The following is a 19,067-nucleotide window of genomic DNA, read 5'->3' as shown; positions in this document are numbered from 1 at the left end:
TGCCCAATCCATCTCCAACATTTCCTCATAACTGTGACCATATCCTCTTGATTACACTGAAGGAACAGGGAGAGGTTGGACATCTATCTTGGCCAGAACACAGAGCTTCGTGATGTGGAATGACAATAGTTTGGCCGTACCAGGACACAGCTCTGGTACAGCTTCATCTTGGTGTGAACATTATACTAGGTTAATCCCTATGTGTTGCTCTACACCATCATGATGCTGGCCATCTTCCCTGCTTGTGTATGCAACCGTTTTACCAGTTGCTGCCGTTAGTCTGTCAGACCCTGTCCACCTGCTTTCACTGATGCCCAGCATTGTACAGTAGGTTGTAATGACACATTTAGCAGTTATTTGTACTGGCTTGCCAGTGTGGTACATGGTTCATACATTCCAATAAACAATTTTGGTCTCGGTCTTGCAGTGTTCAGTGCTTCCTTCATGCCAGTAGCTTCCTCTTGGTTTTTCTGACTGTCAGACATACAAGTCCCGGCTGGAGACTCAGGAATACCATCGCACACACATTTAGAAGGATTTGTCATTGCCACCTCCGTAACAATTTTTTTCACCAGTTAAGGTTGTTAGCCCCGAGCTGAACCCTGAACCTGGAGAACTGGTAGACCACTCCTAGTCTGGCCTCTACCCTTTGGCTTGTTTGGCATGGGTGACCCTACCGAGTCTCAAAGCACAAGGTCCTGACTCCAGTCAACGTAGCTCTCCAGGTCATTGCGGCATGCAAGCATTCATACCCTACATCGACGTTGTGGTCCTCTTGGCGGATAACACAGACATAGGTTTCATATATGGACTCCTATGTACATTAAATTGAGGAAGCGCAAACTGTCAAATTCAGTCACGAAACAGTTGGGTTGGTGAAATTTAAATACTTGTGTCAGGTCTTCTTTCTCAAAAGAAAAAGATTAACCCTCTCAAATCTATCCTTCAGCAGCTTCGATGTAGTAAAACATACCAAGATGACTCACAACAATATCAAACAAAATATGGCAGAGCCACTGATGAGCAATTAAATCAGTTGACTAATAGCTACAGTTTAGAGAGCTCCTTACAAAAGGGAAGAGAAGCAAAAAGCTGTTGATGTTTGGAACAAAAGTCAAGATGGACCTTGGTATCTGAAGTTGGTGAAGCAACTCTCATGCAATGGAAATCGGTCAACATGTAAGATTAAGAGTCCGTTTCTAGGCTGTATGTCTCTAAGAGGGCAGAATTTCTCACATTTAAATGTGTATCCATATTTAGCAAACTTCCCCAATTTTTCTTATTGCATTTACTATATCAAAGTAGTTTACAATAAATAAACATGGAAATATGAAAGCCACTTTTTGCAGTTCCACAGTTATCACAAGAAACAACCATAAAGTATATATTGAGCTTTGCACAGAAAAGTAGTGAAATACTATATTCTTGAGTAATCTGTCTACCGCTCCCGCATGATCTAGTAGATCATCCACAATGTCATCTCTCAGCTGAAGGATGGCATATCCAGTTTTCCTCAGAAGCCAAAAAAAAACACTAGAACTTACTGTAGCACCATCTGTCTAAGACTGTTTCTCAATTGATTCTTGTTGAGATGAGGGCTCCATGTATGACTTGCAAGATGGTTGGACACAAAATTATCCACTCGCTGTCTTAAGTTCTGGTAAGCAGGCTAAAAAAAAATAATAAAAACAATTCACTATTTTGCTTTGTCTTGTGTAAACTTTCACGCTTTTAAGACAAAATGTTGAGTGATCAAGCTTAAATTATACCATAGATGCTGTCTTAATATCCATTGTTTAATACATTTAGACCAATAGAGGCATATATAAAGCCACCATTCACTACCATCATATTTTTTTTCAGCCAGAGAGTGGTGAATATGTGGAATTAATTGCCATCGGCAGTTGTGGAGGCCAAGTCATTGGTTATATTTAAGGGAGAGGTTGATAAATTGTCCATTAGTCGGGACATGAAGGGGAAGGAAGGAGATTGGAGCTGAGAGGAAATGTTCAGCTATGATGAAATGGCAAAGCAGGCTCGATAAACTCGGCTCCTATATCATATGATAATCATGTCCTCCTTCTTAATAAGATTTACATACCTCACATGGAGTATGACAAGTTATGCACATTTTACTTTCCCCAGTGTTCGTTAAGTACTATTTTCACTTCTGTTCTACCCAAACACACTTCAGCTAAATAAATGCTACAAGAGCACAGGAGTGTTATGTCATTTTAAGTTATAGAGAGGAGTGTTGGGGGACAGGGTGAAGACTAAATAGGACAATGGGAAATACCACAGTTACAATGAGGCCAAGATTGTAGGACATATCCAGTAGTGCTAATGGACAGAAAAAAACTCAACCAATATTACAGATGATGATTTGGCAGCAGAAATGGCCAATTCTAATAGACAGTGAAAGTGAGTTTTCTTCCTTGAACTGCTGTTATTCATGGTTTGTGTTCATTTGCTCTCATCCTGCCAGCCTTTTTTAATCTAACACTCAAATGATTTCCACAACTTTCTCCCATTGTTATTCCAGCACCACACTTTTCTTTCCTAAACCTGACATTCTGCAAGTTAAAACTTAATTGTTTCCTTCTTCCTTGGTTTTTATGAGGGTTTTTGAACTGAAATATTGATGTTTCCACATATGCAATATAATCTGTTGAGTGCTTCTGGCATTTACTATTTATATTTCAGATTTCCAACAACTACAGCCCTTCAATTTTTCACCAACTGTCATACTTCTTGTTTGTCCACAGAATAGGAGGCATCAGTGCCCCCGCGATAAGGAGACAACCATTCAATTGGAAGAAAATATCCAATACTCTAGAAAATGTGTCAGTTAAAGCCCAGAGAGAGCTGAATTACCCGAGTTCTATAAACACACAGAAGCAGAAAGAGGAGCTCTGACTAATTTGCTCCACTGCATAATCATACACTAGAGAAAAGTACACATGGAACAGGACAATGTGATTGTTCATCATTTAGTAAAGGGATAAAACAAGATGGAGCAAAGGAAATCCAGTACATGCACCTCTTAGTTTAAAGCAACAAAGATTTGAAAGGTAACAAGAACATTGCCCAAGTCATCAGGAAACAGGAATCTTTCCAATGCCAAAGCATACAGTGGAAAAATCTCAAAAAATTTGGAAGAAAAACTGGTAAGGAAGATAAATAAAACTGCTGTGATCTATAAAATCAGAAAGGCACCTACTTCAGGATTCTCAGAGGTAAAAAGCTAAAATAGATAGTAAACCATTACCAGAGTAAAATGGTTGAAGAGATTTGGAAAAATAATGTGAAACAGCGCTGTGGGCTAGAGGAGTACCAACAGGAAATCAGGGAAGAAAGGTATCATTGGGACAGGTGACAAATGAACTAGCCTGCAACAGCAACCGACTGAGAGATTATTAGGACTACAGTATGATCTAAAACTATTATGACATATATAACACCAGGGAAATCTATCTTGACAAATCTAATGGAACTTGAGAATGTAACAAGCAGAAAAGGTGAGGTAGAACCAGTGAATGTGCTGCATTTGAATTTCCAGAAAGCTTTCAATAAGGTCTTACCTAAAAGATTAGTGAGCAAATTACATGGGTAAGGTACTAATATAAGCAGAGTACTATTAGCTGGCATGAAATAAGCAGATAGAATCTCCCCCCCTCCGCCCCCGAGTACAGGCAGTAAGCAATGGGGTACACAGGAATCTGTGATGCTATCTTTGCCATTAAAGGAAACTGATGAAAGAATTAAACATAATATTTCCAAGCTTGCATTTGACACAGCTGGGTGGGAGGGTGATCCTTACAATGGATGTAAAGAAGCTCCAATTAATGGAATGAGTAGATATGCTACAATGTGGACAAACATGAGATCATGCACTTTAGTGTAAATTAACAGGTAGCCAGATTATATGAATGGCAATAGGTTGGGAACAAGAATCGAGTGTCTTCACTGAAGCATGCAGATGCAGCAGGCAGTTAAGGCTGGCCTTCATAGTAAGGGGATTCAAGCACAGGATGTATTGTTTTGCTACAATTGTACATGACTATGGAGGAATGATCCCCTTATCTAAGTGAAAGTCTCTGCAAAAGAAAGCATTTTAAGCTAAACCGTGGAAAGTACTTGATTCTAAGACAATATCTAACTAGCGATATAGAGGGAAAACAGGAACAAGGTACTGAATTTGGATGGTCAGCCATGGCAGAAAAGGTTCAACGATATTACTGCTCCCATCTTCTATTTAAAATCAAATCATAAAAAGTTCTGTTTATTTTTCCAAATAAGAGACAAAAAAGTGATTACAAGGGAAGATGAAGTCAGACGATGCAGATGGAGTTTAAATTTACAATGAAACCATTCAAACGTGAGGAAAAGGCTTGAGGAGAGAGAAGCAGCGCGCCGCGCGTGCGCAGCCCTCTGGTGAAAAATGATATCATATCCGTTAAGTAGGGGCCGTGGGCAATCCTCATTTGATGGAGATGGACGTCAAAGCACAGAGGAACATCTGGAAAAATTTGTGAAACGCTCATTCGCTGCTATCGTTACTGCACAGTCGGGAAGGCCTCAAAATCCCCGGCTTTGCCTGCTGTTGGCGACTGAGATGGAGGTCGAATCGTTCGGATAAAGATGGCACTCAGTTCTCGGTGTCGGAGAGCTGATCGGAGGCTCGAAGTTTTCGGATGACTCAGAGTCGGACCGTGGTCGGGTATGGCAGGGAGATTTTTTCTTCCTTCTCCCGTCTGCGTGAGATGTGGGACATTTGAGAGACTTTGAACTTTTACTGTGCTCATGGACTTCTTCATCAAGTTACGGTATTGTTGCACTGTTTGTAACTATATGTTATAATTATGTGGTTTTGTTAGTTTTTTTCAGTCTTGGTCTGTCTTGTGTTTTGTGATATCACACCGGAAGAAATATTGTATCATTTCTTAATGCATGCATTACTAAATGACAATAAAAGAGGACTGCGTGTCTTCATAATTTAAATCTGCAGATGCTGGAAATTCAAGCAACACACATAAAAAATGCTGGTGAATGCAGCAGGCCAGGCAGCATCTATAGAAGAGGTACAGTCGACATTTCGGGCTGAGACCCTTTGTCAGGACAAACTGAAAGAAGAGATAGTAAGAGATTTGAAAGTGGGAGGGAGAGGGAGAGATCTGAAATGATACGAGAAGACAGGAGGGGGAGGGATGGAGCTAAGAACTAGAAAGTTGATTGGCAAAAGGGATACGAAGCTGGAGAAGGGAGGGGACAGGAGGCCTAGGGAGAAAGAAAGGGGGAGGGGGGAAGCCCAGAGGATGGGCAAGTAGTTATAGTGAGAGGGACAGAGGGAGAAAAAAAGAGGGGAAAAAGGGGAAAGAAAAATAAATAAATAAATAAATAAATACGGGATGGGGTACGAAGGGGAGGTGGGGCATTAACGTAAGTAAGAGAAGTCAATGTTCATGCCATCAGGTTGGAGGCTACCCAGACAGAATATAAGGTGCTGTTCCTCCAACCTGAGTGTGGCTTCATCTTGATCATAGAGGAGGCCGTGGATAGACATATCAGAATGGGAATGGGACGTGGAATTAAAATGTGTGGCCACTGGGATATCCTGCTTTCTCTGGCAGACAGAGCGTAGATGTTCAGCGAAACGGTCTCCCAGCCTGCGTCGGGTCTCACCAATACACAGAAGATCACATCGGGAGCACCGGACGCAGTATATCACCCCAGCCGACTCACAGGTGAAGTGTCGCCTTACCTGGAAGGACTGTCCGGGGTCCTGAATGGTGGTGAGGAAGGAAGTGTAAGGGCATGTATAGTACTTGTTCCACTTACAAGGATAAGTGCCAGGAGGGAGATCGGTGGAAAGGGATGGTGGGAACGAATGGACAAGGGAGTCGCGTAGGGAGCAATCCCTGTGGAAAGCGGGGGGGGGGGGAGATGTGCTTAGTGGTGGGATCCCTTTGAAGGCGGCAGAAGTTACGGAGAGTATGTTGGACCCGGAGGCTGGTGGGGTGGTAGGTGAGGACAAGGGGAACCCTATTCCTGGTGGGGTGGTGGGAGGATAGGGTGAGAGCAGGTGACATCTGCTCCCGTCCCATGATCATCTCCCTTCTCCAGCTTCGTATCCCTTTTGCCAATCAACTTTCCAGCTCTTAGCTTCATCCTTCCCCCTCCCCCTTTCAAATTTCTTACTATCTCTTTTTTCAGTTAGTTGTGACGAAGGGTCTCAGCCCGAAACATTGACTGCACCTCTTCCTATAGATGCTGTCTGGCCTGCTGCGTTCACCATTTTTTATGAATTAAACCATTCAGCCTGGTCTGTCACTATAAACTCTGTAAATGCATTGTATTTAATCTGTTCTCTACATCAGAGGTTATAACATATCCCTAATAATCTCTTGTAAGAACTGGGTCCCACAAATTGTGCTTTGCGATTTGGGAACTAAGCTGGGAAACTAAAAAAAACCCGCTGGAAGAATGAAATATTTAGGGTAGCAGAATAGACAGCACTGCCATCTGATAGTTCATAGGTCTATAATATAGTCCTATTGTAGTTTCCTTTAGGATCAATAAAGTATCTATTAACTTCGTCATTCTTTTATCATTCTTCAATTCCACCCAAAATTGCCTCAGGGGATGAGGTCTCCAGTATTTTTTCCAAACAATGCTGTGCCATTTTCCCTGATGTAATTCCACCTCTCCTCCTTTAATCCTGGAACAACTGAACCGTGGAACATTCTGTTGCCAATTTGATGCAGCAGTCTGGAGTGTCCGTGTTCTTCTATTGCCAATGTCAGTTTCCACCAGATACTTCAATTTCCTCCCAAATCCCAGACAGGCTGAGGCTTGTTTATTGTAAACCAGACTCAACTGTAGGTAACAAATTATCCTTGTGGGAAGGTTTGCTAGTATTGGTCTGGGTCATTTAAACTCGAACTACAGTGGGAGTGTGGGAATCAGAGTGGCAGGATAGCAAGTGAAGTGGCCGTGGAGGAAGCAGATGTTAAGTCTACAAGTACGATGAGACTTTCTGATTGCATCAATCTCAATGCAAGAAGTATTGCAAGGTAAAGGCGGCAGATGAACTTACGACCATGGATCCACACATGCAATTACCATGTTGCAGCCATCAATGAAACTTGGTTGCAGGAAGGGCAGGACTGGCAGCTGAATGCTCCAGGTTCCATTGGTTTAGACATGACAGAGGGGGAGGTACTAAAAGAGGAGAGTTGGATTTACTCGAACAGCAAACAGTAGGCTCACCTACTGAGACAATTTGGATGGAACTGAGGAATAAAAAGGGGCAACATACACAAAATGCTGGAGAAACTCAGCAGGCCAGGCAGTAGCCATGGGAAAAGAGTAAACAGTTGATGTTTCAGGCTGAGACCCTTCATCAGGACTTAGTGCAAAGCATCAACTGTTTACTCTTTTCCATAGATGCTGCCTGGCCTTTTGTGTGTGTGTGTGTGTGTGTGTGTGTGTTGTTTTGGACTTCTAGCATCTGTGATAAAAAGGGGCAACTATATTAATGGGACTATATTATAGCCCTCCTAAGTCAGCAGAATTAAGATTTTTTAAAAAAGAGACTTATAGATATATTACATGGTGATAGGTTCTTCCTCCACTGCCCAATTACACCTATGTGACCAATTAACCTATTAACCTGTAAGTTTGGAATATGGGAGGAAACCGGAGCTCCCAGGAAAACCATGTAGTCACAGGGAGAACACACAACTCCTGATGGAGAGCGGCAGAATTGATCCAGGTCACTGGCACCGTAATAGCAGTATGCTAACCGTGACAACATCAAACCCAAGGAGAAGCAAATTTGTAACGTGATAACAGAGTTGCAGGAAATAAAGTTGTGACAGTCGGGGATTTTCTAAAACTTTCTATATATTCTCTGGGACTCCCATACTATGAAAAGAACTGAATGGGAGAGAATTTGCGTTAAATATGTTCATGAAAGTTTCCTTACATTGCTATATTAGAGATCCTAAACAGAGAGCACGATACTGGATCTCCTCTATAGGAATGAGACAAGACATGTGACAGAAGTGTGTGTAGTGGATTATTAATTCCATTAGTATCAAGATAATCATGGAGAAAAATAGGATAGAGGAATCTAGGGTTAAGATTCTAAATTGGTGAAAGGCCAAGTTTGACAGCATCAAAATGGATCTGGGAGATCTGGATCAAGTGGGTTGCTTTCTAACAAAGATGCTTAGTAAATCAGAAATAAAATATTGAGAATACAGAATCTGCATGCTCTTATTACAAATAAAAGGTAAGGCTAACAGGTTTAGGGAACATTGATTATCAAAGACACAGACAGTTAGGATTGAAGTGTCAGAGTATAAAAAATGCAAGAGAACACTTCAGAGAAAATAAAGAGGGCTAAGGATATGAGCGTAAATGAGCAATACAAGTGTCCTGACGAAGGGTCTCGGCCCGAAACGTCAACTGTACCTCTTCGTAGAGATGCTGTCTGGCCTGCTGCATTCACCAGCAACTTTGATGTGTGTTGCTAAGGTATGAGGTTGCTTTGGCAGACAAGGTTAAAGAGGATCCTAAGGGCCTCTATAGGCATATTAAGATCTAAGGGATTGCAAGGGACAAAACAGGTCCTCTTGAAGATCAGCACAGTTATCAATGCAAGGAGCTGAAAGACATGGGGGAGAACTTAAGTATTTTTGTGGGTCTATATTTTCTCAAAGGACAGGCAGAATTGAGGCAAAAGAATAGGGAGGTCATGATTCATATCCAGATTTTGTTTAAGGAGCTGCATACTGTCGTGAGGCGAATTAAGATGGGTAAATCCTCAAGGGTTAACTAGATGTACCCTTGGATCTTGTGGGAGGTAGTGCAGAAATTGCAGGTGCCCTGTATACGTTTTTAACCAAATTTAACTCATACTTCACCATTGGTGAGGTGCCAGTGGACTGCAGGATAACTAATGTTCCAGTTTAAGGTTCTAAAAATAAAGCAGGAAGTTAAAGGTCAGTGAGCCTGACGTAAGTCATGGGTAAATTATTGTTAGATATATGAGTATTTGGATAGACAAAGCTTCATTAGGGATAGCCTCCTTAAAGAGTGGAGTGACATTTGCAGCTTTCTAGTCCTCCAGAACCATTCCACAATCTAGCGATTCATGAAAGATCATTACTAATGGCTCCACAATCTCACCAACTATCTCTTTCAGGGCCCTGGGCTGTAGTCAGTCTAGTTCAGATGACATCTACCTTCAGACTTCTCAGCTTCCCAAGCACCTCCTCCTTAGTAATAGTAACTGCACTCACTTCTGTCCTGCGACGCTCTCAAAATTCTTGCATACTGCTAATGTCTTCACAGTGAAGACTGATGCAAATATTTTTCATCCACCATTATCTGTCGCCCCATTACCTCCTCTCCAATGTCATTTTCCAGCAGTCCGATATCCACTCTTGTCTTGCTTTACTCTTTATATATCTGAAAATTATTTTTGCTACACCCTTTTATATCATTGGCTAGCTTACCTTCATATTTCATCTTTTCTGACCTTTTGGTTTCAGTTGCTTCCTATTGGTTTTTAAAAGCTTCATCACAATCCACTAACTTCCTACTAATTTTTGCTCCATTATATGCCCTCTCTTGTCCTTTTATGTTGTCTTTGACTTCACCTGTCAGCCACAGTTGTCTCATCCTCCACTTAGAATACTTCTTCATCTTTAGGACTTCCAGAAACTCCAGCTACTGCTGTTCTGCCGTCATCCTTGCTTGTGTCCCTTTCCAATCAACTTTAGCCAGCTTCTCTCTCAAGCCTTCAATCCCTCTGATCCTCTACAGGTATACAAATGAGAAGTATGGATCGTGTGAATGCTTGCAGGCTTTTCCGCCACACGTTGAGTTAGACTAGAACCAGAGGTCATAGGTTTAGGGCAGGGGTCAGCAACCTTTTTGCCTCTGTGGGCCGGATCGCGTATTAATAAGCGGACTGTGGGCCAGATAAATGCCATAAAAAACTTGAAATATGGGAATTATCCATGTAAATATATTTAGTTATGTTTTGCCTCAAATTAATGAATAATGCATGCTAGAAAATCATTTGTGCTTAATGTTGCCTGCTCCTGGTTTAGGGTGACCTGAGGGGATCTTCTTTTCCAAGAAAGGAGTGTGGAACAAGCTGCTGGGATGTAGTGGATGAACATTGTAATATTTATGAGAAATTTGGATAGGTACATGTATGAGAGGTCGAGATAGCAATAGTTTCGGTGCAAGTAGATGGGAGAAGGCAAAATTATAGCATAAAAGTCTAGATGGGTCAAATGGTCTATTTCTGGGATGTAGTGTTCTATCACACAAACAAATAAAACCAGCAGATGAATAGCAATTATGACCAATTTTTGTGTCATGAGTTATCTAATTAACATCAGAAACAGGTATAATATCACTGGCAAATGTTGTGAAATGTGTTGTTTTACAGCAGCAGTGTATTGCAATACATAGTAATAAACTACAAATTATAATATATATTACACATATACACACACAAATTAAATTAGTTCAAAAAGAGAGCAAATAAGAAAAAAGTGAGGTACTATACATGGGTTCATCGTCCACTCAGAAATCTAAAGGCAGAGGGGAAGATGCTGCTCTGAAGATGTTGAGTGTGTCTTCAGGCTCCTGTAGCTCCTCCTTGATAGTAGCAATGAGAAGAGGGCATGCACTGGGTGAGAGTCCGCAATGACAGATGATGCCTGAGGCATCCCCTTTTGAAGGTTTCCTCAATGCTGGGGAGGCTAGGGCCCATGATGGAGCTGACTGAGTTTGCAACTTTCTGCAGGTTTTTCCGATGCTTTTTAGCGGCCCCTCCATACCAAACGGTATTTCTAGTCTAGAATGCTCAGTTCAATGGTGCTTCTGAAGAAATTTGCAAGAGTCCTTAATGTCACGCCAAGTCTCCTCAAACTGCTAATGAAATACAGCCAGTGCCGCACCTTCTTTGTAATTGCATCAGTATGTTGGGCCCAGGATAGATCTTCAGAGATGGTGACACTCAGGAGCTTGAAATTGCTCACCCTTTCCACCGCTGATGCCTCAACGAGGACTGGTGTGCGCCTCGACTTCCCCTTGCTGAAGTTTCTTCTCACAGTCCAAAGACATACCAGCTGATAGATTAATTGGCTATTGTAAATTGTCCTGTGAATAGGCTACGATTAAATCGTGGGATTGTTGGGCAATGTGGCTTGGAGGTCTGGAAGGGCCACACTGCATCTCAGTAATTTTTTTTTTAAAGTCCACAATCAATTCCTTGATCTTACTGACAGAGTGCAAGGTTTTTGATGTGACACCACTCAACAAGCTGATCTGTCTCACTCCTATATGCCTCCTTGTCACCACCTGAAATTCTGCCAACAATAGTTGTGCATTTCAATGGCTCTTTTGGCTTAACATTTTTCCTGCCTCTAGACAGACACACGTTCAGCTTCCTTTATAAATTTATATCTAACAATTATAACTCATTCAAAACTGCATATAGTTCAACTTTCATTGCGCCTTAAGCTCTGTCACTTCTCTCAGAGCAGAGCCACCGTGACAACAGAAGAGTCAGAATAAACTTGAATAGGTCCCACATCTGGCAATCACAAAATTACATTTCTTGACAGTCAGTCAGACAAGAAGCGTTATTCACAGGTGCTATTAAACTTGCTGCGTATCTCTAACACTCTTTTACTCGGCACCAGCAATGATTTCCTTTCAGTTAGCTTTCCAACTTGCAAATTAAATTGTTAGTCCAATTCTTAGCATGGCTAGTAACCGCACCGACGGGGCACTAACACTCTTACTCAGGGAACCCGTGTTATTTTCCCGAATGTGCTCTCGTATAGAATGTGACTCAACTATATTGACCCACCTAACCCCTTAACTCAAACGGATACAGCAAGCGGCGTATCCCTGGTCTCCCACATAGGTGGGAGAAGGCAGAAGACTGGAAGCACCGGGCTCCAGTAGGAAACCCCGAGGCTCTCTCGGCAATGCGCCACTCCAGCTGTCACTCTAGCAGCCCAGCGCGAAGGCTGGAGGTAGTCACCATCGCTTTCAGCCCATCGAAGAGCTGGCAGCCGCCCACCCAGGGCCCGAAGCCTTGGCTGCTTCCACTTGCCTTAGTGTCCACGTCGGCCAGGCAGTCGCGGCGGAACTGGTCAAAGAGGCCCTGATTCTTGAGGTGATTGACGATCATGGACACAAGCTTGGGGTCTCCGGGGGCCAGGGCGTCCATGGCGCGGGAGGTCGGAGGCCGATCACCCGGCAACCGAGAACGACGCGCACTCAGCTGCAAACTCCGCGCCGAGGATCATGGAAGGCGTGACGTCACTTCCATGGCGGGACCTCCGGTCAGGTGGCCGTGTTTCCGTCCTCCGCCGCCAGCAGTTGATGCTTCGAGTTGAATCCCGGATGGATAGAGGGTTTCAGTCAAGGAATTTGGGGTAGAGATGCTAGAACGTGATGAAGAAGACCGAAATAGCGAACATGAGCAACACACATCAAAGTTCGCAAACAACAGGAATTCTGCAGATGCTGGAAATTCAAGCAACACACATCAAAGTTGCTGGTGAACGCAGCAGGCCAAGCAGCATCTATAGGAAGAGGTGCAGTCGACGTTTCAGGCCGAGACCCTTCGTCAGGACTAACTGAAGGAAGAGTATTTGCCAGAAGTTTGGTCATGTAGCAGCTGTGTGATGTGGTGGAAAACATGATTAGGGTGATTGCGGAGAAGGTATCAGGCCAAGATGTAGCAATTGCGGGGGGGGGGGGGTGGAATTATAGCTTTGCTAATGCAGCGTGTCCTGTATATAAGAAAGCTGTGATAGTGCAGTGCGTTTGGGTAGAAAATTGTTTCATATGCAGAAACTCTTCAAAGTACAGAGGATAGTGTCAGTGGGATGAATTACTAACCAGAATACAGATAGATTAAAGTTAGTGTGTAAAATGCATGCTTTTCCAACAAAGGATGGTTGATCTAAAATTTGTTGATTTAATAGTAGTTGTGCAAAATTGTAGAGCACAAACTAAAGGTAGGGCAGAAAAATATAAAATTATATTAAAAGCTGCAGACATCTAGACATAAAAGAGTTAATTCTAGAAGCCATTAGTGGTGCATAGAACAGTACAGCACAGTACTTCCAGCCCACAATGTTGTGCTGAACCAACTCAAAACTGAATCAAAAACACCCAAAAACTAACTCCTCCTACCTGCACCATGTCCATCTCCCACTATCTTCCTTGCATTCATCTGCTTATCTAAACGTCTCTTAAAAGCCTCTAATGTATTTGCCTCTCATGATACCAGGCACTAAAAAACTTACCCCTCACATTTCCCTTGAATCTACCCTTTCTCACCTTCAATGCGTGCCCTCTGGTATTAGACATTTCTACCCTGGGAAACAGATGCTCTCTGTTCACTCTCATCTATGCTTCTTATAATCTTAGTCATAGTCATACTTTATTGATTCTGGGAGAAATCAGTTAAATCTTACAAACTTCTCTCAGTCTCCAGCACTCCAGAGAAAACAACCCAAGTTTTTCCGGCCTCTTGTTATAGCACATGCCCTCTAAACCAGGCAGCATCCTGGTAAAACTTTTCTGCGCCCACTCCAAAGCCTCGACATTCTTCATACACGGAGCAACTAGAACTGTATGCAATACTGCAGATGTGGCCTAACCAGAGTTTTATAAAGTTGCAACATTACTTCTTGACCTTTGAACTCAGTGCCTTGATTAATGAAAACAAACATTCCATAAGCCTTTTTAACCACCCTATGGACCTGTGTAGCCACTTTCAAGGAGCAATGAACTTGGACCCCAAGACCTCTCTGCTCAGCAACACCATTAAGGACCTTGCCCTTAACAGTGTACTGTTTCCTTACATTTGTCCTACCTAGGAGCAACACCTCGAATTTCCCTGGATTAAATTCCATCTGCCATATATCTGCAACTGATCTACATCACGCTTATTCTTTGCTGGTCTTCTACACTATCCGCAACTCCGCCAATTTTGGTGTTATCTGCAAATTTACTAATCCACCCATCTACAGTTTCATCCAGGTCATTTATTGACATCAAGTAGGGGTAAATAATATTCAGACTTCAAAGAAGGGTTGTTAATATTTACCTATCTTTACTCTTTTTCTTTTTTTCTTATTTTTTGCAGTGCTGGAAGTTTGTAGCCAGTGGTCAATGAAGCATTGTCATGGATTTTTAAAAAAGAGAAAAAAAAACATACAATGAAATGGTAGAAGTTGTTAGCTTATTGTTAGGGGATTTTAATGCTCATAGTACTATGTGAGGTTGTAGTAACAAAGATATGAAGGGATTGGTAGAGGAAGACTTTCTGGAAGAGAAGTATTTGCTGTGCTCGAATGATGTTCAGTAGGCGGTGGTAATGTACCTTACATCGGTCTGCCAGTCACCTTTAAACATTGGAAGAAGGAAGGTTGACTAATCAGTTTGCCCTGTAGAAGCTGTCTAACCTGCTGAATTCCTTCAGTATTCTGTGCACGTTGCTCAAGATCTCCAGCATCTGCAGAACCTTTTGTGTTACCTTTTACAACCTATACCACCTCACCTCCTCCTCTTCCCATCACCAACAGAGACCCCAGGGGAGCAATGTATAAACAAAAAAAAAATAAAAGGAATTGACTGTCAGGTTGTGAAAAGCTATCAGGTTATAGTGAGGGCATGTTAAAGGAGAAGGAATGGAGAGGGAGAAGAGCTAGAATAGAAGTAGAGGGAAAGACTGAGCCAAAATTGGGAGGAGTAGGGGAGAGAAGAGAGGGAATTTAGGAAGGTAGTGGGAGAGAGAGAAGGTGGAATTGACACAAGAGTAATGATAATGAAAGGGGGGAGCAAGGGAAAAGATTGGGGTGGAAGATGGAATAATGAATGAAAATAGAGGGGGAGAAAAGTTGAGATGCTGATAGTCTATTGAAATGGGAACTCCCCCCATTTACTGGGCAATCGGCTCACCCTTGTGAGATCAATGTAGGATATCATCATTTTATAAACTCAGACATGGTAATATGAAAATACCAGGAGAGACCCTGTGGCAAGAATTTTATGGTCAGCTGCTTCTCAAAAGTATCCCTCAGGCGGAACCTGTGGGATTAGCTGGGCGAATCCTTCAATGCAAGGTACAGCTATGCTCCAATAAGTCCTGCCAAAGTAAATCAGTGTAGCCTGATATTTGTTAAATACAGCTGTTTAATGTTTGCAGAGTAATGTCACATGAAAATGTGGAAGATTCAGGGAGTGGATTGCAGGCTGAATGTTGGATCGGTACCTGGAGCTATGACGTTGAGGCCATTACAGAGACTTGGATGGCTCAGGGGCAGGAATGGTTACTTTGAGTGCCAGGCTTTAGATGTTTCAGAAGGGACAGGGAGGGAGGCAAAAAAGATGGGGACATGGCACCGCTGATCAGAGATAGTGTCACGGCTGCAGAAAAGGAGGAAGTCATGGAAGGGTTGTCTACAGAGTCTCTGGGTGGAAGTTAGGAACAGGAAGGAACTTGGAAGTATAAATCGGGAACAGATGTTCTCAGGGAAATGTACGGCAGAAATGTGACAAACGTTCAGGGGATATTTGCGTGAAGTTCTGCACTGGTTCATTCCAATGATACAGGGAAAGGATGGTAGGGTACGGGAACTGTGGTGTACAAAGGCTGTTGTAAATCTAGTCAAGAAGAAAACAGCTTACGAAAGATTCAAAAAGTTAAGTAATGATAGAGATCTAGAAGATTATAAGGCTAGCAAGAAGGAGCTTAATTAAAAAAGTTCGGAGAGCCAGAAGGGGGCATGAGAAGCCCTTGGCGGGCAGGATTAAAGAAAACCCCGAGTCATTCTACAAGTATGTGAAGAGCAAGAGGATAAGACATGAGAGAATAGGACCAATCAAGTGACAATGGAAAAGCGTGTATGGAATCGGAGGAGACAGTAGAGATACTTAATGAGTACTTTGCTTCAGTATTCACTACGGAAAAGGATCTTGGTGATTGTAGGGATGACTTACAGAGGACTGAAAAGTTTGAGCATGAAGATATTAAGAAAGAGTATGTGCTGGAGCTTTTGGAAAGCATCAAGTTGGATAAGTCACCAGGACCGGATGAGGTTTACCCCAGGCTACTGTGGGAGGCGAGGGAGGAGATTGCTGAGCCTCTGGTGATGATCTTTGCATCATCAGTGGAGATGGGAGAGGTTCTGGAAGATTGGAGGGTTGCAGATGTAGTTTCCTTATTCAAAAAAGGGAGTAGAGATAGCCCAGGAAATCATAGACCAGTGAGCCTTACTTCAGTGGTTGGTAACTTGATGGAAAAGATCCTGAGAGGCAGGATTTATGAACATTTGGGGAGGCATAATATGATTAGGAATAGTCAGCATGGCTTTGTGAAAGGCAGGTTGTGCCTTATGAGCTTGATTGAATTTTGAGGATGTGACTACCTTGATGAAGGTAGAGCAGTAGATGTAGTGTATATGGATTTCAACAAGGCATTTGATAAGGTACCCCATGCCAGGCTTATTGAAAAAGTAAGGAGGCATGGGATCCATGGGGACATTGCTTTGTGGATCCAGAATTGGCTTGCCCACAGAAGGCAAAGAGTGGTTGTAGACGGGTCATATTCTGCATGGAAGTCGATGACCAGTGGTGTGCCTCAGGGATCTGTTCTGGGACCCCTACTCTTTGTGATTTTTATATCTGACCTGGATGAGGAAGTGGAGGGATGGGTTAGTAAAATTGCTGATGACACAAAGGTTGGGGGTATTGTGTATAGTGTGGAGGGCTGTCAGAGGTTACAGCAGGACATCGATAGGATGCAAAACTGGGCTGAGAAGTGGTAGATGGAGTTCAACCCAAATAAGTGTATTGTGGTTCATTTTGGTAGGTCAAATATGGCAGAATATAGCATTAATGGTAAGAATCTTGGCAGTGTGGAGAATCAGGGGGATCTTGGGGTCCGAGTCCATAGGACACTCAAAGCTGCTACGCAGGTTGACTCTGTGGTTAAGAAGTGCATTGGCCTTCATTAACTGTGGGATTGAGTTTAGGAGCCAAGAGGTAATGTTGCAGCTGTATAGGACCCTGGTCAGACCCCAATTGGAGTACTGTGCTCAGTTCTGGATGCCTCACTGCAGGAAGGATGTGGAAATCATAGAAAGGGTGCGGAGGAGATTTACAAGGATGTTGTCTGGATTGGGAAACATGCCTTATGAGAATAGGTTGAGTGAACTCAGCCTTTTCTCCTTGGAGCGATGGAGGAGGAGAGATGACCTGATATAGGTGTATAAGATGATGAGAGGCATTGATCGTGTGGATAGTCAGAGGCTTTTTCCCAGGGCTGAAATGGCTAGCATGAGAGGGCACAGTTTTAAGGTGCTTGGAAGTAGGTACAGAGAAGATATCAGGCGTAAGTTTTTTACGCAGTGAGTGTTGAGTGCGTGGGATGAGCTGCCGGTGATGGTAGTGGAGGCAGATATGATAGGGTCTTTTAAGGGACTCCTGGACAGGTACATGGAGCTTAGAAAAATTGAGTGCTATGCGTAACCCTAGGTAATTTGTAAAGTAAGTACATGTTCGGCACAGCATTGTGGGCCGAAGGGCCTGTATTGTGCTGTAGGTTTTCTATGTTTCTATGAACAGTGAGAATGTAGAATGGCAGCATGTCGAGGAAACAAAGTGCAGATTTTACACTGAAGACACATTCATTGTGTTATTTTTTAGTAACGCCAAATGAATGGGCTTAGAACATACCAGACCTAAGCACATTCTCTGTGATATCAAAGCAGCAGCAGAGAGAAAAGGCTAATTTCATAATGTATCCGGGTCCACAGTGTTCTAATAAATGAGCCAGATGGCAAATCATTATGATTTATGAACCATTGGTTACTAGATTATTGGTGTTTTATTATACGTACTTGGCTTTCTGTCTGTAGAGGAACTGACCAGTTGTGTTGCAATAGTATTTACTAAGTTTTTCTCTTGCCAGACACAGTGATTTGCTAGGTATTTTCATTATTTGTATTTTGATTTTAGTTATTTGAAGCAGCTCTGATTTGCACTTTACAATCTGTAAAAGTTTCATACTTCTCCTTAATTGTGTGTGTTTTTTTCTTATGGAGATACATCAGACCTATACATTAGAATCAGGTTTAATATCACTGGCAAATGTTGTGAAATTTGTTAACTTCATGGCAGCAGTGGTACAATGCAATGCAAAATAATACAGGAAAAAAGGCTGTGAATTACAGTATGAATAAATATATATATTAATAGTTGCATTAAATAAATAATGCAAAAAAAAAGTAGCAGAATAGTGTTCATGGGTTCAATGTCCATTTAGAAATCAGATGGCAGAGGTGAAGAAGCTGTTCCTGAATCACTGAGTGTGTGCCTTCAGGCTTCTGTACCTCCTTCCTGATGGTAGCAATGAGAACGGGGCATGCCCTGGATGATGGGAGTTCTTAATAATGGATTCTGCCTTTTTTGATGCACTGCTGCTTGAAGATATCCTGGATCCTACAAAGGGTAGAGCCCATGATGGAACTGACTAATTTCACAACTCTGCACCTTATTTCAATCCTATGCAGTAGCCACACCGCCCCCCCCCCAATACCAGACAGTGATGCAGTTTGTTAAAATGCTCTCCACAATACATCTGTAGAAATTTGTGGGTATTTTTGGTGACAAACCAGAATTCCTCAAACTTCTAATGAAATCTAGCCATTGTCTTGCCTTCTCTGTAGCTGCATCAATATGTTAGGTCCGGGTTAGATCCTCAGAGATAGTGACACCCGGGAACTTGGAATTGCTCACTCTTTCCACTTCTGATCCCCCTATGAGAATTAGTGTGTGTTACCTCGCCTTACCCTTTCTGAAGTCCACAGTCATTTATTTGGTCTTGTTGACATTGATTGCAAGGTTGTTGCTGTGATACACTTAACTAGCTGGTATATCTCGCTCCTGTTGATCCTCTCATCACCATCTGAGGTTCTGCCAACAGTGGTTTATCATCAGCAAATTTATAG

At 42.5% G+C, this 19,067-nt stretch overlaps 1 protein-coding gene across 2 annotated transcripts in view; it reads right to left on the bottom strand.

Moving 5' to 3' along the window:
- The window catches only part of bod1l1 (biorientation of chromosomes in cell division 1-like 1), a 55,181-nt gene extending 42,852 nt beyond the window's left edge, over positions 1 to 12,329 (bottom strand). Inside the window, exons 1-2 of one of the 2 annotated variants that reach the window (XM_063043419.1) lie at positions 12,152 to 12,329; positions 1,545 to 1,669 (exon numbers count right to left, since the gene is read on the bottom strand). In XM_063043419.1, the coding sequence (XP_062899489.1) occupies positions 1,545 to 1,669; positions 12,152 to 12,268 (242 nt within the window). In that variant the 5' untranslated portion in view covers positions 12,269 to 12,329. Of the gene's footprint in view, positions 1 to 1,544; positions 1,670 to 12,151 lie in introns of those variants that run through there. The other variant, XM_063043420.1, reaches the window with a different exon arrangement.
- Positions 12,330 to 19,067: the final 6,738 nt, after the last annotated feature.

Source organism: Mobula hypostoma, chromosome 3, assembly GCF_963921235.1.
Source record: "Mobula hypostoma chromosome 3, sMobHyp1.1, whole genome shotgun sequence".
Classification (NCBI taxonomy): domain Eukaryota; kingdom Metazoa; phylum Chordata; class Chondrichthyes; order Myliobatiformes; family Myliobatidae; genus Mobula; species Mobula hypostoma.
The sequence above is the reverse complement of the archived record's forward strand: the minus strand, read 5'-3'. Positions and strand labels throughout refer to the sequence as shown.